Source organism: Lynx rufus, unplaced genomic scaffold (genome assembly GCF_022079265.1).
Source record: "Lynx rufus isolate CCGP_SWC_20201006 ecotype Redwood Valley unplaced genomic scaffold, mLynRuf1.p SCAF_7, whole genome shotgun sequence".
NCBI lineage: Eukaryota > Metazoa > Chordata > Mammalia > Carnivora > Felidae > Lynx > Lynx rufus.
Genome location: NW_025814889.1, coordinates 79,174,950 through 79,193,889, shown reverse-complemented (window position 1 = coordinate 79,193,889; position 18,940 = coordinate 79,174,950). Strand labels below are relative to the sequence as shown.

At 51.4% G+C, this 18,940-nt stretch overlaps 1 protein-coding gene across 2 annotated transcripts; it reads left to right on the top strand.

Annotated features, from left to right (window-relative positions):
- Positions 1-7,256: 7,256 nt before the first annotated feature.
- On the top strand, positions 7,257-14,589 carry KRT3 (keratin 3). 2 transcript variants are annotated; one of them, XM_047067064.1, is made up of 11 exons: positions 7,257-7,431; positions 8,026-8,152; positions 8,957-9,058; positions 10,116-10,336; positions 10,873-10,933; positions 11,283-11,378; positions 11,656-11,820; positions 12,244-12,369; positions 12,701-12,921; positions 13,318-13,352; positions 13,843-14,589. In XM_047067064.1, the coding sequence occupies exons 2-11, from the start codon at positions 8,111-8,113 to the stop codon at positions 14,217-14,219; spliced, it is 1,446 nt and encodes a 481-aa protein (XP_046923020.1). In that variant the 5' UTR covers positions 7,257-7,431; positions 8,026-8,110; the 3' UTR covers positions 14,220-14,589. The 2 variants fall into 2 exon arrangements, with proteins under 2 accessions (XP_046923020.1, XP_046923019.1); XM_047067063.1 differs by having other exon boundaries at positions 8,407-9,058.
- The last annotated feature ends 4,351 nt before the right edge of the window (positions 14,590-18,940 follow it).

The following is an 18,940-nucleotide window of genomic DNA, read 5'->3' as shown; positions in this document are numbered from 1 at the left end:
TTTCAAATCATTGCCCGGAAAAATACATTTAAATTTCCTGTTAACTTTCTCTTTCCCAGGTTAAACGATCACTTGACCTTCCCCCCCCCCCCTGCCTCTTTTAGTTTTTGTTTCAGGAAATTTATTTCATAACTTCCTAAGTTGTTTTTGGAATCTCCCATGGAGGACAAGATGGGATTTCTGCTACTGACAATCTCCAGTTTGAGAAGCGTACTGGACAAACACGATTCAGCACAAACATGGTGGAGAGCTCCTATCACTCAGGACAATCTTGCTTAGATAAAGCATTATTGAGGGCGAGCCTCCCTCTCGGTTTTATTGTCTTTTTTATCTTCTCTGTAAGTCTGCTTTGCGGCCATTGTTCTTTCAGTTTATTCTTACAGCGGGACGTGGAAGTGAGTTTTTTAAAATCAGGATGCAAGTTTCTGTCTTGGAAGGTAAAGAAGGTGAAATGGGTCTCAACACAGTCTGCCTTGACCTCATAACCTACTCTCTACACAGCTGCCAGACTCATCCTTTTACAAGTCACCTCACGTCGGGGCACCTGGGTGGCTGTCAGTTAAACGTCCAACTTCGGCTCAGGTCATGATCCTGCAGTCAGCGGGTTCGAGGCCTGAGTTGGGCTGTGCGGACAGCTCAGAGCCTGGAGTCTGCTTCAGATTCTGTGTCACCCTCTCTCTGACCCTCCCCTGCTCATGCTCTGTCTCTCTTTCCTGAAACCCTTCAGTGACATCTCCTCTCACCTCTTCCCTCATTCTGCTTCAGCTCTGCTGGCCCCATGCCGTTCCTCAAATGCTCCCCATTCTCCTGCCTCAGCCTCAGGGCCTTTGCACTTGTGGTTCTCTCTGCCCAGGACACCCTTTACTCACATGTTTGCATGTCTTGTTCCTTCACTGTGTTTGGATTATCTGCTCAGGTCCCCTTAGACCACTCTCTATGAGATAGCACCCCTTGTCATGTCTACCCCCCTTTCCTGCTGTATTTACTTGGTAGTGCCTTCCACTGCCTGACAAACATGTATTTATTTCTTTATTGTCTGTTTCCCACTGGCATTGTGGACTCTAGAAGAGTGGGGACTCATCTATTGTGTCCACTATTGCTTTCCTGGTGCCTAGAATGGTGCTTGGTAAATAGTTAAGTGCTCAATAAGTATTCATTTTATAAGTAGACAGAGCCCAGGAAGGCTGATTAGAGCTGATGTTTGCATCTGTGGAAGAAGAAGGATATTAAGTCAAGAATATGATGGAGAATGCAGGGTGCTTGGGTCCTTGCTAGAGCAATTAATTCATTGAATTAACCTGTGAATGTTCCAGAGCAACAGAAGGGGCCCTACCTATTCTCACATTAGGACAGAAGCACATCTCAAAGTGACACACAATGACAAATGGAAAATAATAGTGACTGTTTCCTGAGTACTCAGTATGTGTAGGTACCATCCTTAGAGTTTGCCATGCATTATTTAATTCAATGCTTGCGACAACTGTGGAAGATTAATTTGCTGTTATTATCATCTTACAGAGGAGGAAACTAAGGCTTGGAGAAGCTTAGTAACTTGCCCAAGAACACAAGTGAGAAGCAGAGCCAGGATTCAAGCCCAGGACTGCCTGGTTTACCTGGGCAAAGCCCCTATCTTATCTCCAGGTGGGACCCACATGAGCCAACAGTTAAAGAAAGGGACAGAACCTTAACCTGCAGTGAAAGAAGCACAGCGTCCACATCACAGACAGTGAGGGTCCTCCTAGGGGTTTTGCCACACACCACGTCACCCCTGAGCATTATATCTTCATTAGGCACTGTGATTTTAAGAGTTGCGTGGACAGAATGAAGAGTCCTGGAAGGCACGTGCACAGAAAGAAGACTGGGAGGAGGGTCTGGGTGTATTGAACCTAGAGAACAGCTTCTGGAAAGTCAACAGCATTTTCTAATATTGGAATAGTCGTTGTGCAGAAGTCAGGGAGCTTTGTGTGTATGACTCTGGAGGGTCAGACAAGAGCGAAGTCATGTCAGTTCAGTTCACATCCGTTGAAGGCCTGATGGGACCAGATGCTGATGGACACAAAGGCAGGGAGGGCTGGCAGTGACAGCACACAGAGGGGAGTGGTCCCGCGGGGAGCTCCGGCAGGGGACAGTGAGCCCTGCGTAACGGACAGTGGAAGAGGCTGATCGGTAGGAGTTTGAGACCTGGGGCTTAAAGATCTCAGGTGGTTGTTGGGTTACTGCCAGGGTTCTGACCCTCCAAATGCACACACGTGTCCGTAGACTGAATAAATCAAATGTCTTTCACACACGTGTGTTACCCTTTTGAAATGTAGGCGAGTATAAAAGGCAATTTTAATGTTTATTTATTTTGAGGGAGAGAGGCAGAGTTGAATTCACAGTAAAAATAGATGTTCTCAAATGACCCTGAAAGGATAGAGTCTAACCTACGTGAAGGTCAATATAATTTTTAAAAAATGTTTATTTATTCTTGAGAGAGAGAGAGAGACAGAGCGTGAGTGGGGAGGGATCAGAGAGAGGGAGACACAGAATCCGAAGCAGGCTCCAGGCTCTGAGTTGTCAGCAGAGAGCCTAACATGGGGCTTGAACTCATGAACCGCGAGATCATGACCTGAGCTGAAGTTGGACGCTTAACCAACTGAGCCGCCCAGGTGCCCCTGTCAATATAATTTTTAATGTCAAAAGGGGCCTTCAGATCTGGAGATGGGTGGGTGCCGTGGTGGTATGGTGGTCAGGTGGGTGAGACCCCTGCCAACCCCAACTTCACTGATTCCATGAAGAAGAGGTAGGCTCCTACTGGAGTAGAGGGCATTGAAACTAGAGCCAAGAAGAACTTCCTCAGCTCAGGGTGATGGCTTGCTGGCCTGGGAAGACCAGAAGATTTGATGAACAGCCTTCCATGGGGATCCCGAAGAGCAAAGAAAGGCTGCAGGGAAGTGAGGGGACCACCTGGAGGCAGAGGAGTGCTCTGGCTGGCTTCCTGGGTGCAGCACCCTATGAGGCTCTGATTTTATACACTGTAACACAGTGAGTCACTCATTTTTCTAGGGAGAAAGAACCTAGGGTATTTAGTTAAGCTTCAAATAATCCAGGTGTTCAGGGTGAGTGTAAACCAACAAGTGTTTTCTCCAAATATTTTTTGGGTCCCCAGGTCCAGAGGGCTGGGCTGGACCATCATAAATTTCAACTTGGGATTGCTTCCTCCCCTGGCATCACCTGTATCACTCATGACTCTCCAATCAGAATTGACGTTCTAGTCATACTAAGGCACTCCCAATCCCTGGTTTACTTCCGGTTCCCTCGTGAGCGATGTCCGCTCTGAAACCCTGGCTGTAGAGTAAGAATAGATTAAGCCCTTCCTCTCACTCCTTCTGCCCCTGGCTGGGGAGGTCCCAGCCCTAGTACTAGGTGATGACTGTGGTGGCTGTGGCTTTGCTTCTCAAAGATTCTTCTCCAAGCTAATTCCCTCTGGAGGAATGGCAAGTATGGCTCAGGATCAGCGGGCTCTGGTCATGGCTGCCCCCAGTGGGGGGCAGTTGGGGATCTTGATTCACTGGGAGTTTTAGAATCCCAAGGATCCATTCCCTAGACTTCAGGGCTGGCACCTGGCCATGCAGCAGCCTTGTTCTGTCTGGCACAAAAGGCAGGCCTTCCATCCGTTCTGCCTTCCAGGTCTATCTCATCACTGAATTGATCAAGGCTCATGCTTGCAAATATGAGCATCCATTCTGTCTTATGTAAACTGAAAATAATATATGAAAGGACATTATTGCTCGTTTGCTCTCTGGGAGCTGGGTAGCTTGGAACCATGCACAGCCGCACCTGGAGGCGTCTCTGGTGACAACAGTGTGACCACTGTTGCTGCACCGATGATGCCTGAGGCAAAACGACAACATCCCACCTCTGCCCATGGAGGCCCAGATGTCTCCATCATTGCACCCTCCAAGAAGCTAAACTGTTCTGTCTGTCCATGGCTGTCTCCTTACATTGTCTATATCAGAATCCAAAATCTCACGAGGGTCTACCTCATTGGAACACTGTAGGTCACAGTCCTGGCTTCCAGGTGCAAAGCAATTTGGGAATGTGTTTTCTGGATTTTGTCCTAGGAAGGTGGGGATCACAATGTGGGAAATGACTGAAACGTAGGAAAGGTGTTCACAGATGTTGCGTGGTCACAAATGACAAAAGTCCACCACGGTCTCCATTTTCTGAATCCAACTGTGCTTGTTTTCAACACTGAGCCTTGGCTCATGACCTCCTGGGATGAAATGCTTTTCCTTCTGTCTAATCCTGCCTTCCTTGAAAGCTCTGGCCCATGTCTCTTCAGGAAGCCTTCCCATGCGACTCTGTTTTTTCTGACTCTTCATGCCCTCAGAGCACTCATTACACAGCACGTAGTTTTACAGTCTTGCTTTGTTTGGCTTGCCTAGACTGTGAGCTCTTTGAAAACCATTCTCTCTGTCACATGGCGACTGAGGAGTCTAGGCTCAGTAAACACTTCTCATACTTGTTCACTGGTTTCTCTTTGGTAGGCTGGCAGCTGAAGTCCGCTTCCCCTCACCCCAGGTCATGGAGTTGATATCTATCTAGCTATCTATCGGGCCACAAACTGTGCTCACATCCCCTGTAGGGCCGCCATGGATAAGTGCAAATGGACTCATCATTTTATGGGGCCGGTTCTTTGATGGGTGCGGAGGCTGAAATTCTCTGCGTGGGTTGCAAACACAAACAGTTAACAATACTAGTGAACACCGCTTGAACTCAGGTAGTGTGCTAGGTACTTTCCAGGCATGACAATGACCTTATGAGAGAGGCATCATTAAAAACTTAATTTTTTCGATAAGGAAACTGAGGCACAGAGAACCTGCTCATGGATGTGCCATGACAAAGCTGAGATTTAAACACTGGGCCTGTGTACACCTGAACTAATATGACATTGTACGTCAGTTATATCTCATTAAAAAAAAAAACATCAAACAACTGGGTCTATTTGGCCTCAAAGTGCACACTCTTTAATATTAAGAAAAAGAAATATGGCCTAATTTTTTTGTGATATGCAGCTTTGGTCATGGTTAGTCATGGGGTGGGGCTGGCCCAACTCTGGGTTTGGTTCATTCTTTAAAGTCTAGTTCTTCGGAGGGAGCCAAGTGGAGGAGCATGTCTGTGTGCGGCCACGCTCTGGGCCGTGGGCTCACTTCACATGTCATTAAGCCTTGGGCAACAGCTCTGGAAGGTCAGGGATCTAGTTCAGACCTGCTAGAGAGGAAATCCCAGTACTGGGCAGGGGGCAGATTGTAGGACCTCAAATGCCCAGTCAACTTCAAGCTGATTCTGTGATTGATTGATTCTTTTTAAAATTTTAAATTTTTAAAAGATTTAAAAAAATTAAAGTATAATTGACATACAGTATTATATTCATGTGCAACATAGTGTACAACATAGTGATTCCAAAATTACATACATTACAAAACGCTCAGCACGATAAGTGTAATTACCACCTGTCACCGTAAAAAGGCTTGCAAGACTATTGACTTCACAGGCCCCAGGCTCGTTTATTTGATAACTGGAAGTTCATATCTCTTAATCCCCTTCACCTGTTTTGTTCATCCCCCCACCCCTCTGATTGAGTGATTGTTCTTTTTTTCCTTTTTTAGGATGACCATTTTTAAAAACATTTTTTTTCTTTACATTTATTTATTTATTTTTTTTTAAAATTTTTTTTTTTCAACGTTTATTTATTTTTGGGACAGAGAGAGACAGAGCATGAACGGGGGAGGGGCAGAGAGAGAGGGAGACACAGAATCGGAAACAGGCTCCAGGCTCCGAGCCATCAGCCCAGAGCCCGACGCGGGGCTCGAACTCACGGACCGCGAGATCGTGACCTGGCTGAAGTCGGACGCTTAACCGACTGCGCCACCCAGGCGCCCCTACATTTATTTATTTTTGATAGAGAGACAGAGCACAAGTGGGGGAGGGGCAGAGAGAGAAGGAGACACAGAATCGAAAGCAGGCTCCAGGCTTTGAGCTGTCAGCATAGAGCCCAACGTGGGGCTCGAACCCACAAATCGCGAGATCATGACCTGAGCCGAAGTCGGACGCTTAAACTGACTGAGCCACCCAGGTGCCCCTAGGATGACCACTTTTTAAAAAAGTTTTTATTTTAATTCTAGTAGAGTTAACATACAGTTAACAGATGTACAATATAGTGATCCAACTATTCCATACCTCCCCCAGTGCTCATACCGACAAGTACGTGCCTTAATTGATTGAGTGGTTCCTGATTGATTGATCAGTGATTCTTGATACTGTGATTCTACAACATTTTTTCCATTGGAAAAGAGGCGACACTCATTTTGCATGTATATTTTCTTAAGCTGTACACCAAATTTGAGGTGTCCAGATTCCTCATGTTGAGATGATCTCAATTAACTTGGGGTACCTCATGTAATGGGATTTGAATTCTTTTTTAGAAAGTTTATTTATTTTGAGAGAGAGAGAGAGAGAGAGAGTGCGAGTATGTAAGCAGGAGAGGGGCAGAAAGAGAGGGAGAGAGAATCCCAAGCAGGTTCTGTGCTGTCAGCACAGAGCCCAGTGCAGGGCTTGATTTCACGAGCTGTGAGATCATGACCTGAGCCAAAATCAAGAGTCAGGTGCTTAACTGACTGAGCCACTCAGGCACCCCATGAACCCATTTTTGACCAGTTTTATTTGGTTGTAATCCAGGAAAGGCTTAATTTATTCATTAATTCATCAGTTAATTGATTGACTCATTCAACCAAACAATTTTTTATCAGCACCTGTTATTGGCAAAGCACTGTGCTAAGAACGAAGGGATCCAGTACATTACCAAGACTATAAACTCCCGGAAAGCTTACGGCTTTATTCCGGGGAAGGGGCCAAGAGGATGCATAGCCTGGGGGCAACAAATGGGCGAGAGAAGGACAAAATAGGAGAACCAGGTCACTGAAGAAAATTTCATTTCCTCTGCACTCGGGCCATTCCCAGCCCCACCCAGCATTGAAACATCCCCTGTCCTTTCCTCCTTTTTCCTAATCTGAGACAGCTGCTGCCAAGGCTGCATAGGTTACACCCTTAGCAGGGCCTAACGTGCAGCAGACTGAACGAAAAAAGGCCTGTCCTGGAGAGATAAGCGGCTAATTTGGCAGGAAGGCTTTCCTCTTGGACAAGCCAAGCCCAGTACCTAAGCCTCTGAAAAACACCAGGCTGGCAGTTCTCAGGCTTTTGGAGTCAGACACGTATGGCAGTGCTGGGGCCCTGCCAGGTCTGTTTTCCCGAGGCCGGGGGTGGGGTATGGATGCTGAGGCCACAGACTTCTAGGAGCACAGCCCCTCAGCCCGAGGAGCGGTCTCACAGGGGATCCATGTATTTTGTTCACCAATGAGTCTCTGTACCTTGCACAGTGCCGGGCACGAGGTAGGCCATCTGTACCTATTTGTTGAATTGGTGGTAGAACTGGTGTTTGAATCTCTAGTCCTCTGGGTCTTGGGCTGAAACCAGAGAAGTGCCCAACATGTGGGGAGCAAGAAAGGAAGCTTTAGAGCTACACCAAAATGTGGAATAGTGTATGGTTCCTCTGGGAAGTTTTCAAAACAAACAAACGAGCAAACCAATAAACATTTCTCATACTGAATGTTGCTACCGGCTCATCAAAGCGCATAGGTGTTTACTGCCCCTTTTCTCAGAAAACAGTCATGAATCCCAATACCTCTGTCTCCTGAACTACAGCCTGGGATGGGCGGCAGGGGGCGGGGAGGCAGGAGGCAGAGTTTTCAGGGATCTGAGCTTTGTTTCCAGAAAGGGAGGCAGGGAGGTCATCCTTTCACCCCAAATCCAGCACAGAGTGGGGCCCGCCGGGGACACTCCATGACCATGTGTTGTCTGTGGAGTGAACTGAGTCACCCCTTCTGTTGAGATACTTCCCTTGAGTGCTTGGGTGGGCTTCATTGTTTCCACTACCCAGACAACCAGAACGTCCCCCACCCACCTTTCACTCCATTCTTGTCACAGCTGAGGGCAGACAAATGGCCGTTGGGCACCTGGCAAGGAGGAGTGTGCCTCTTGGGTCCTGTCAGACAAAGCTAAGGAGGTGGCCATGCCCAAGCATGGGGCAGTGCCGGGAGCCACCCCCTGCCAGGTAAGCCTGCCACCTTAGCATTTTTACCATTTCAGATTATTTTCAAGGTGTGTTTAGTAGCCTGGAACAAACTTATTGCCTTGGAGGCAAACCCAACCCATGACTATTTGGGATTAATTATCTCTCCTTCGTTTGAGCCCAGCAACCTCCTTGATGTATATAAAGGGATTTATTTTGCACAGGCCTTCAGTTCCCTTCCCTCTTCCTCTGACTCTCAGTGTCCTGCTTAACTCTGGTACTTTTCCTTCACCAAGCTCCCTCACCATGAGCAGACAAGTCAGCAAGACATCTGGCGGCGGCGGCCAGGGCTTCTCGGGTCGCTCTGCCGTGGTCTCAGGAAGCAGCAGGATGAGCTGTGTGGCCCGCTCGGGGGGAGCCAGCGGAGGGGCCTGCGGGTTCCGGGGTGGGGCGGGTGGCTTTGGCAGTCGCAGCCTCTACAGCCTGGGTGGCAACAAGAGCATCTCCATCAGCGTGGCCGGTGGCTCCCGGGCTGGTGGCTTTGGGGGAGGGCGTAGCAGCTGTGGCAGTGGCTTTGGGGGTGGCTATGGAGGTGGCTTTGGTGGTGGCTTTGGTGGTGGCAGAGGAATGGGAGGTGGCTTTGGAGGGGCTGGTGGCTTTGGAGGGGCTGGTGGCTTTGGAGGGGCCGGTGGCTTTGGAGGGCCCAGTGGCTTTGGAGGGGCTGGTGGCTTTGGAGGGCCCAGTGGCTTTGGAGGGCCTGGTGGCTTTGGAGGGCCCGGTGGCTTTGGTCCTGGTGGCTTCCCTGGGGGAATCCAGGAAGTGACTGTGAACCAGAGCCTCCTGCAGCCCCTCAATGTGGAGATCGACCCCCAGATTGGGCAAGTAAAGACCCAGGAGCGCGAGCAGATCAAGACCCTCAACAACAAGTTCGCTTCCTTCATCGACAAGGTGATGAAACTCTGACCGGGCCCCCATTTCCAGGCTGGGACTTTGAGTTTAACATTTAGGATCAATCTTGGATGAGCCAGGCTGGAGGGAGATGGTTAGGAAGAGTCTAGGATCTTGGAAGATGTTCAGGGCTGATGAGTTTGCTGACATGGTCACCTGAGTAGGAAAGACAATGGGCTCCTCTTTGGACCTGGACATCCTAAGTCCTACCTGTCTGGCTCCCTGCTCAAGCCTCCCGCCTATTGCCTTATCTATGCCCAGGCTGGCAGCATTGGGAACACATGGAAAGAGCCATGGCTACTGGCAGGAAAGGGTCTGACCCAGGAGTGGGCGTTTATCAGACATGAGGCTTCCCAGGAGACCTGTTCCCTCCACGCTGCTGTGCCGGGCAAAGGAGACACATGCCCTGGAGAAGGGATTAGAGGGGCTTACCTGGAAACTTTAGTCTCAACAGGGCTGCAGAGGAGCTAGCAACCAGTCTGCACCCCTAACTGACCAGGTCAGAAGGAGAAGGGTGCTTGGTGTCCCCCAGACCAGGGTAGCTCACAGCTGTGGGCTCTCTCCTGTGGTGCTGATTGCGGCATTTCAATCCGTATCAGCTCCCAGTGATTCACATCCTTTGAAGGGCTGAGCGTCAGCAAGGCTTTAGGTAGGAAGAATGCCGCTGAGGCTCAAGCACATTTCTGCAGAGTGTACTGTCATTTTGGACCTTGAGATAGAGTCACGAAGTCCCCGGGGAACACCGAGGGGTCATCTTTGCCATTCTGCTTCTGGACAGGGGCTACTTCCAGATTCCCCACCCATTTCTCCTCCTTCTGTAACTTTCCAAAGTGGTGCTGGATCTTTAACGGCCTGACCAGAGCGGCCGTCCGCCCGTAGCCTCTCCAGCTACAGCAGAAGCCTAGCTTCGCATCCCTTCTGGGCCTCTGTGCCGGGGGATGGGGGGATTCAGAGGCTCAGTCCCACCTGAGCCGGGGCCCCTCTGCTCCTCTGCCACAAGTGTTGCCTGATGCGGCTCCCCCCCCCCCCCCCCCCCCCCCCCCCCGACGCGCGGCAGGTGCGGTTCCTGGAGCAGCAGAACAAGGTCCTGGAGACCAAGTGGAACCTGCTCCAGCAGCAGGGCACAAATTCCATCACGGGCACCAGCAACCTGGAGCCCCTTTTTGAGACCTACATCAACAACCAGCGGAGCTACTTGGACAGCATCCTGGGGGAGAGGGGCCGCCTGGACTCGGAGCTGAGGAATATGCAGGACCTGGTGGAGGACTTCAAGAAGAAGTGAGTGACAGAGACAGGAGTGCGGCAGCCCTGTGTCAGAGCCCCGGCCCTTACTGCTCTCCTCCCACCCGCTGGCAGTGGTGCCAATGAGCTCATCTTCCTCTCCTGACCTTCGCAGAGGGCAGCTCGATTCGCTGGGCTCCCCACTCGCCCTCCTTCCCCAAGGACGAGTAAAGTCATGGCAAGTGGGATGAGTTTAGGGCTGAGGAAGCGCTTCCTCATGATCCCGGCTGGGGAAGATTCGGGTTCTAGGATCTGAAGATTGCCGGGACAACTCAGGGCATGCTGACTGACGGTCCGGTTTCCTTGGGACCGAGGGGTTTCCCAGGAGGTGGGACTTCCAGTGCTAAAACCAGGCCAGTGTGCTTGGACAGACTGGAGTGGCTGGTCCTCCTAGCTAATAAGGGGTGAGTAAAGAGGGTGTGTTCAGCTAAGAGGGGCAGCAGAGGGATGGAGAGATGAACTTTCAGAGTTTCAGACAAAAGTGTTTATGACTACCTCGAAACCCAAACTCAGCTATTTCTTTTTAATTACAGATATGAGGATGAAATCAATAAACGTACAGCTGCTGAGAATGAATTTGTGACCCTGAAGAAGGTAAGGCTGTGTGTGGGGTTCCCGGGGCTTGTGGACACGCACGGGTTTCCAGCTGAGCTGGGGGAACCTTCCCACTCCACTGCCACAGAGCTGCCGAGTTCCGGCAGTTGGAGCAAAAAAACAGAAGCCAGGTGCGTCGTAGTCTGGAAAGATCCCCAAGAGTCAGTTCATTGGTTTTTCATTTTTGAGTAACCATCCCAGTGAGACACGAGTCACTCCTTCACGTGGAGACCAGTCTCGGACAAGGGCCGGTCAATCACCAGCCTGTCCTGACCCTTTCCTGTGGCACGTGCAGTTTGTTGTTTGTTCCTTGTGGGGCACGAGGCCTTAATGCTTCTGTCTTTCTCAGGACGTGGACACCGCCTACATGAACAAGGTGGAGCTTCAGGCCAAAGTAGATGCCTTAATGGATGAAATCAACTTCCTGACGACCCTCTATGACATGGTGACGTTTCCTACTAAGAGGGGAGCCAGGGAGGGTGAGATATCCTCAGAGGCTGGGCTGCTTTGGTATCTAGGGCCCAGGAAGACTGAGCCTAGAGATAGGGCTGGCCCCTTGTTGGGGTTCCACAGGATGGACAATAGACACGGGTTCTCTGAGGGGCTGGGGGGCAGGGTGGGGCAGATGCACATTCAGAACTGAGCTGGAGAATGGGTCTATTGTTCAGGAGTCTCTCTGCAAGACTCTGCTTGAGAAGTAACAGGCCTCTCTGTGTTGGTAGGAGCTGTCCCAGATGCAGAGCCACGTCAGCGACACCTCCGTGGTCCTGTCCATGGACAACAACCGCAGCCTGGACCTGGACAGCATCATCGCTGAGGTCAAGGCCCAGTATGAGGACATTGCCCAGAGGAGCAAGGCGGAGGCCGAGGCCCTGTACCAGACGAAGGTGGGAGCTAGGCACCTCCCAGAGGATCCCTTGAGGGTCTCAGGGAGGCTGTGGCCTGTGGGGACTGCTGGGTGGTGGGTCCCTGGTGGTCACTGGGTGGACCCCTCTCGCTTCTGCCCTCTGGAGACATCCTTCTAATGGCTGTTTGGCTATCCCTGGAGGAAGGTGGTTCCACTGTCCCTTGCCAGGCCACATGGGACTGGTTCTAGCTTGTTCAGAGACTGCAGGGTAGGGGAATTCCTACCACGGTGACCCAGATATTCTCTTCCCTGCTGCCACAGAAGTGTCCCTGCTGAAATAGGGTTCAATGTCATTTTAACAAATGCTTACTAAGCACCTCAAGGTTGGGTGGGTGATGTTAGGGATAGAGAAACAAGTCAGGCAAAGCTGCGTTAACACCCGATCTTCCCTTCTGTTCTCCAGCTTGGGGAGCTGCAGACCACGGCCGGCAGGCATGGAGATGACCTGAAGAACACCAAGAGTGAGATCTCTGAGCTCAACAGAATGATCCAGAGGCTGCGGGCCGAGATCGAGAATGTTAAGAAGCAGGTGGGAGGGCAATGCATATAGGCGCCTGGGTGGACCAGTGGGGAGTGGGGCTGGGATCTCAGGACTCCTAGTCTGGAATGGACTGCTGGGGTCATCTCAGGCAGCATTGACCTCCGGCAAGTTCAAAGACTGAGCCAGTCCAGATGGCTGGTAATCCATGGGGAAAATATCTCCATAGATGAGGAAAAGATAGAGGTACTGGGGAGAGGGGGATGTTGCCTGGCTTTCAGATGCTTGCTATGGGGTAAGCCATGGTAAGACTCAGAGAGCCTGGGACCCTCCTGCTAGGCTCATCTCTTCCCCTGCCTCCCCCCCTGCCCCCATCCCCCAGAACGCCAACCTGCAGGTGGCCATCACCGAAGCTGAGCAGCGTGGGGAGCTGGCCCTCAAGGATGCCAATGCCAAGCTCCAAGAGCTACAGGCCGCCCTGCAGCAGGCCAAAGATGACCTGGCCCGGCTGCTGAAGGACTACCAGGAGCTGATGAACGTGAAGCTGGCCCTGGACGTGGAGATCGCCACCTACCGCAAGCTGCTGGAGGGCGAGGAGTGCAGGTGGGGCTTCCAATTCACTCTCCCTACCTTTCCTGACCTGGCGCACATGCTGAGGGTCAGATGAGTGACTAAGTGAATGGGAATGGAGGCCTTTTGTATAGAGAGAGGACCCATCATTGTCAGTAGGCCCTGAAGAGGCCTTCACCCGCCCACTCTCTCCATAGATGGCCAAAGTGCACTCACGACCAAGGGCGCACAGGGGTTCTGAATGAAACAGAATCTTTGGGCAGGGAGGCAGGTGCCTTTTCTGGCTGGCATCCCTCTGTGGACAAGGCTAGGGTACTGCTCTGCTTGGCTTCTGAATTCAGTTCAGGTTGCAATTCATCACCTTCATCCATGAAAAATTGCTGGTTATTTGCTTTGTGACAGAGCTATTTCTCTGGCTTTGTCCTGTAGGATGTCTGGAGAGTGCCAGAGTGCTGTGAGCATCTGTAAGTAGCCAGAATAACCATGACCGTGAGAACCGAATCTGAAATACCTGCAATCACACAGGGCAGTAGCACCTTATTTAAAAAAAAAATTTTTTTTTCTATGGAAGTTGGAGAGGTTTTCCGTGGGCAGAAGGGGCAGCAGACCTGCTTCTGTAATTATTTTGGGTTCAGGGCACTATTAATAGATGTCTATGGGATGCGGAGTATGCAGTAGGGAGCCTATTCATGGGAGGAGAAATTCTGGATCGTCTCCAGCGTGGGGGGCGGGGCATCAAGAGTTGACCACGAGTAGAAGGAACTATTGGGAAAATTCATAACCACTTAGCACTATGGGATGAGCACCCTATGCCATTAGAACGTGTCACAATGATCAAGCGGTGCAAAGCTGCCTTGGTCGCCTCCCCGTCATCCCGGGCCCCGTGGGTCATTAATTATGATACAGCTAGGAGGGCGAGGGGCGCTGATCGTGGTTCTGTCCTCTCCCCGGCAGCGGTGGTCAGCGGCGGCGGCGCTGCAGGTGGTTACGGCGGCGGCTACGGCGGCGGCTTCGGCGGCGGCTTCGGCCGGGCAGGCGGCGGAGGCGGCGGCAGCGGCAGCGGCAGCGGCTTCAGCTTCGGCGGCGGCAGCGGCAGCGGCAGCGGCATCGGCATCGGCATTGGCAGCGGCAGCGGCATCGGCGGCAGCGGTTTCGGCTTCGGCGGCGGCAGCGGCAGCGGCATCGGAGGCAGCGGCTTCGGCTTAGGAGGCGGCAGCGGCGGCTTCGGCTCCGGAGCTCGCTGCGGGGTCAGTGGCGGAGGCTTCAGCTCGGGCAGCAGCCGGGGCGGCAGCGTCAAGTTCTCCCAGTCTTCGCAGCGCTTCTCCAGATAAACACCGCGCGCTGCAGCGCCTCGCGCCCCCAGCCAGCCTCTGCTCCCCGCCCATGTCAGCGACATCCTCAGTGCCACCCCCCACTCCTGACCCCAGCCCACCCTCCCGGGGCCCGCTCTCTGGGGGCTGGAAGACCCGGGGCACTGGATCCTCCATCCAGACTCCTGGCCGAGCGCTGCCGTGAGAATTTCAGGCGCCCTCTCGGGCTCCGGTCTGTGCCTGTGATTGTCCACGTGTGGCCTCAGCCACCGCCTTCTCCTGCCCTTGGGGTCCCCCCCGCCCCTGGTGGAATGGTCACCACTGCTGATGTATATAACACAGGGACCCCTCTGCCAACCGTTCTGTCGCCAATAAAGTGCATTGTGTTTCACATCAGGCCTCGGGGCCTCCCTGGCCGCCTTTCTCCCCATTGGACTGACTCCTCTCGCTCCGTGCCAGTGGGCTGTGCTGTTCACAGAACAGCTGGAGTGCTCTTCCTCCGCGACTAAGGCAGTTACTCCCGACTGTCCTGTCCACTGTATCAAAACGGGCAAGAGCTGGCGGTTCATTTGTTCTTTGAGCGCTCGGGGCCTGGTGGGAGGACATTCCAGGAGGCGTTGTGGCCTCAGTTCTTAGAGGGGAAGGTCTGACCATGCACACATCGATTCACTCCTGGCCTTCTCTCATTTGGGGGAACCTAAGAGGACCTTGAGTGGCTGAGGGGTTTGGGGACAGAGGGTTTCTTTCCTTGGCCCTGGTCCCTACTCCAGCTGACATCCTGAAAGCTTTCTCCTTATCAAGGTGCACTTGGGAAAGTGTGAGCTGCTAGAACTCCAGGGCTGCAGGGATTTCTTGAGAGTCACCTATCTCAAAGTTGGGCCCAAACAACGCCAGTCTGCTGACAGAGCTCTGCAAAAAAAAAAAAAAAAAAAAAAAAAAAAAAGCCTTCTGTGTCCATTACATCTTTCCTCCTGGGAATACGTATTAGAGTTTCTGAGAAGTTTTGTAGCAAAGAATACCTGTTAGCTGTCTTTAACCAGGCATTTCCCACAGAGGCCTCCCTTCTGGGTAGACGACTACCGACCCCTCAGAAAATGTCCTGCACCCGTCTGCATGCACTCTGGGTCCTTAGGTGGTGCGCCAGCCATGGAAACTTCCAGCACCAGGAAGCCCTGATAAAGTGTTAGCTGGCCATGGCAGTGCTGTCTGGAAGGTCATGGCTGGAAGAAATTCAGGCACAAGGAGTCCAGGAGCTTCGTTTGCAAAGGAGGAGACTGAGGCTCAGAGAGGTGGAGAGGCTTGCTTAAGGTCATAGAGCGTCTGAGGGTCTGAGCCGGGAGTACAGCCAGGTATCCTGAGTCTCGAGCTCCTTCCACTGGCCCACACTGTCTCTGAGACTACAGTGGCTGTCCTCCTGGCATGGCCAGCTGCCTGGGTACCCAGAGAACACACAGGCAATGGAGTAGAAACATTTAGCCAAGCCAGGCCAGGGAAGCAATATATCCAACTCAGGCCAAAGCTGAATTTCTTTCAGAGAAGGGAAATGACAATTAAACAAAGAAAACCAGAAACTGGGGCTTGAGGATTCATATGGAAATCGCATGTTCACACTTAGCAGAGCAATCCAATGCCAGTTCTATCTGATCTCCCAGGAAGGCTGTTGGAGGAGGTGGGGTTTGGTAGCTATTGCTTCACCTTTGGGCAGGAAGGTGTCTTTTCTGGCTGGCATTCCTCTGTGGACCAAGCTAGGTGGGGAGACCCAATGCCTGCCCCAGCTCAGAGGGTTGGCCCGGTGGGAAGGTGCCAGGCCAGTGACAGGACAGCTGCTTCCCCTTGGATGAAGTCATTGTTAATGAATTCCTTCCTTCAGCCAATATTCATTAACACTTGTTGTGGCACGGGAGCACATCAACACAGTAAACAAACAAATAAAATAATTTCAAGCTGTAATAAGTGCATGAAGACGAGAACCCAGGGGCTGAGCTGGAGAAAGGCAGGGCTTGTGAGCAGGCTGGATGTGGGGGTAAAGGAGAGGAAAGGTGTGGCTGTGCTTCCTGGTTTCCTCCCACCCAGTGGGAGCAGCTGGGTGGCTGGGTGGGAGCAGATGGGTGGGGAGGGGAGGGCAGTGGAAGGGAGGGGTGGAGGGGTGGGATGGGTCAGACAAGGCCCTTCAGGAGCTCCACTTTAGACAAGTTTGAGCTGCTCATGAAGTAGACATCTGGCCTACAGTTGGAGCAGTAAATGTAGATTCAGAAGGGACACCTGTTAAGACCGGAGACTCACATTTGGATGTTGTCTGCATAAGGACAGTTAGGGGAGTTTCTAGAGCCATGGGAACTGATGAACTCTCCCAGGGAGAGGAAAGAGAAGAGGGACCAGGCTGAGCTCCAGCATCTAGAGTTAGGGAGAAGGGAACAGTCAGCTAGGCAGCACAGCCTGGTCTAAGTTTTCCAGGAACTTGGAAGCCTGTCCCTGAGAAGTCAAGGGGTTTCTAAATGGGCTCCAAAGGAAAGCCACAACAGGGCCAGACTTCGTTGGGACACTGTCCACTGGTCTCAGAGTTCACATTCAGCCAGTGGCCTCTTTCCTTTGCTGCTCCTCCCTGGATTCTGGTCTATGCCCACTGGCCCCTATGCATCCTGTGGGCATTTATAGGAGACCTCCCCTACCTAAGTAGCCTTCAGGTGGCAGGGAGGATCCATACAGCTTCTTAAAGAGAGAGTAGCCAGGGGTTAGTCTGGCTCAGGAAGAATGGCACCACAGAGAGGGCTATTTCTTGGAGATGTCATTGTCCCAGAGGAACCACTAGGCAGGTGAACTTGGTGCCAAGCCCTGAGACTGAAGGAGTTAACTCCATGCTTGGCTGGATAGTCTCCGCCCAGCCCTGATTATTTCTAATCTAGCCTGAAAACACTTCCAGGGAACTTTGCCTGCTCCCAAGTGCTCCTTCTTTTCCTTCTTGGCTTCAGCTTTCACAGAATTTCTTTGTGAAATTCTATGGTGATTTTTCAGGTGCTCTTAAGTCTCTGGGCTTGGGTTGGGTTTCTTGCCCTTGACTAGACTTTTTTATTCTTTGAGTAAGGAGCCAATTTGTGCTGTGCTGTCCATTCTTCTCCTGTCCTCTGAGGCATGCTTGTTTGCTCACGGGGAAGCTCTCAGAGATTGTTGAACAATGCTGACTTGTATGCCCTAAACTGGGATTTGGGGCCATTGGTCAGTGGTGAAGCATTTCTTTTGCTCTCTCTGCTTTGTTGCACGTTTCCTCCTTGGCTGCAGAATGATACATCCTCCTGAGGTGACACGGGGACCCAACTACTAACCCTCACCCCACTCCCATCCCCATCCACCCCTCTCTGCCTCCTCCCTCCCCAACCCCCACCTGGAAAGAATGCTCAAAACAGCACCTTCCTGTTCTAAGAGCTTCTTGACCCACTGGTTCACATATTCCTTGACGTTAAGGAAACCAAGATGGGTTTTTAGATTTCAGGTTATTTCATTCTTGTTCCTTCTGGTATGTAGGCTATGGGCCCGAGCAAGTATCAACAGTGATGGTAACACAGCCACAAAAGTCTCAGTTAAAGAAACCAGGGGATTGTTTCCCCCACAAGAATCTGCCTCCGGATAATCCAGACTGCTGATGATCCGGATTTGCATAGAAAGTTCTGGGTAATTTGTAGGAAAATCTCTACTTCTCTGTTTTGCCCAGAGCTGGGTGGGGGCTGGTTAGCCAACCATCAAAGATCTCGTCTATTGGGATTTGGGCAGCCCCTTCCCTTCTTCTCAACAGTTTCACCCATGTGGATTCTCCCTCCACCTCCAAGGCCAGAAATGTAGACACCCCACAACAATCTTGGGAAGCCTGAGAAAAACCCACTTGAGTTCTGAAAACACTTCTTCACTATTTTATCTATGTCCCTCACTAGCCCTTCTGGGATTCAGACTGCACAGTACACATCTCTCTTGTGCCTAAAATCAGGCTAACCACCACCAATAATACCTCCAGTGCCATTGGCACAGGCTGAAGGTTGAAGACTGAAGTCTAGTTGGTTCTCCCAGGAAACTGATGGAGGTAACGTGGGAACAATCTGATAGCCTTGGAATCCATGGTGACATCAACTTCTGGAGAAGACAGGGGCAGGAAGTGATGGTTCTAGATGGCAGTAAGGCATGATTTTCATTGGGGGAAATCTCCCCTCCTCCACCAGAGAACATATGGCAACGTTGGGTGACATTTTTGGCTTTTGCAACTGGGACAGTGCTATTGGCATCCAGAGGGGAGAGGACTGGTTGCTACTTAACATCCTACATTTCAGGGACAGAGCCCAAACAAAGGATTATCCAAACTGAAGTGTTAATAGGGCTGCTGTTGAGAAATTCTGGACCCACGCGAGGGGTCCTCTCGTTCACCCCTCTCCTTAGGGAAGGATACTTGTCTAGCTTGGTTGTGGTTATAGCTGAGCTGAATAGAGACCATTCTGAATTTGAGGGAGGGAGATAGTTTTAGAAGTTTGTTCATTTAAAATGGAAATGCCCAGGGGCCCCTGAGTGGCTCAGTCAGTTAAGCGGTTAAGCATCTGACTCTTGATTTCCGCTCAGGTCATGATCTCATGGTTTGTGAGTTCGAGCCCTGCATTTGGCTCTGTGCTGGCAGTGTGGAGCCTGTGTGGGATTCTCTCTCTCTCTCTCTCTCTCTCTCTCTCTGCCCCTCCCCTGCTTATTCTCTCTCTCTCTCTCTCAAAATA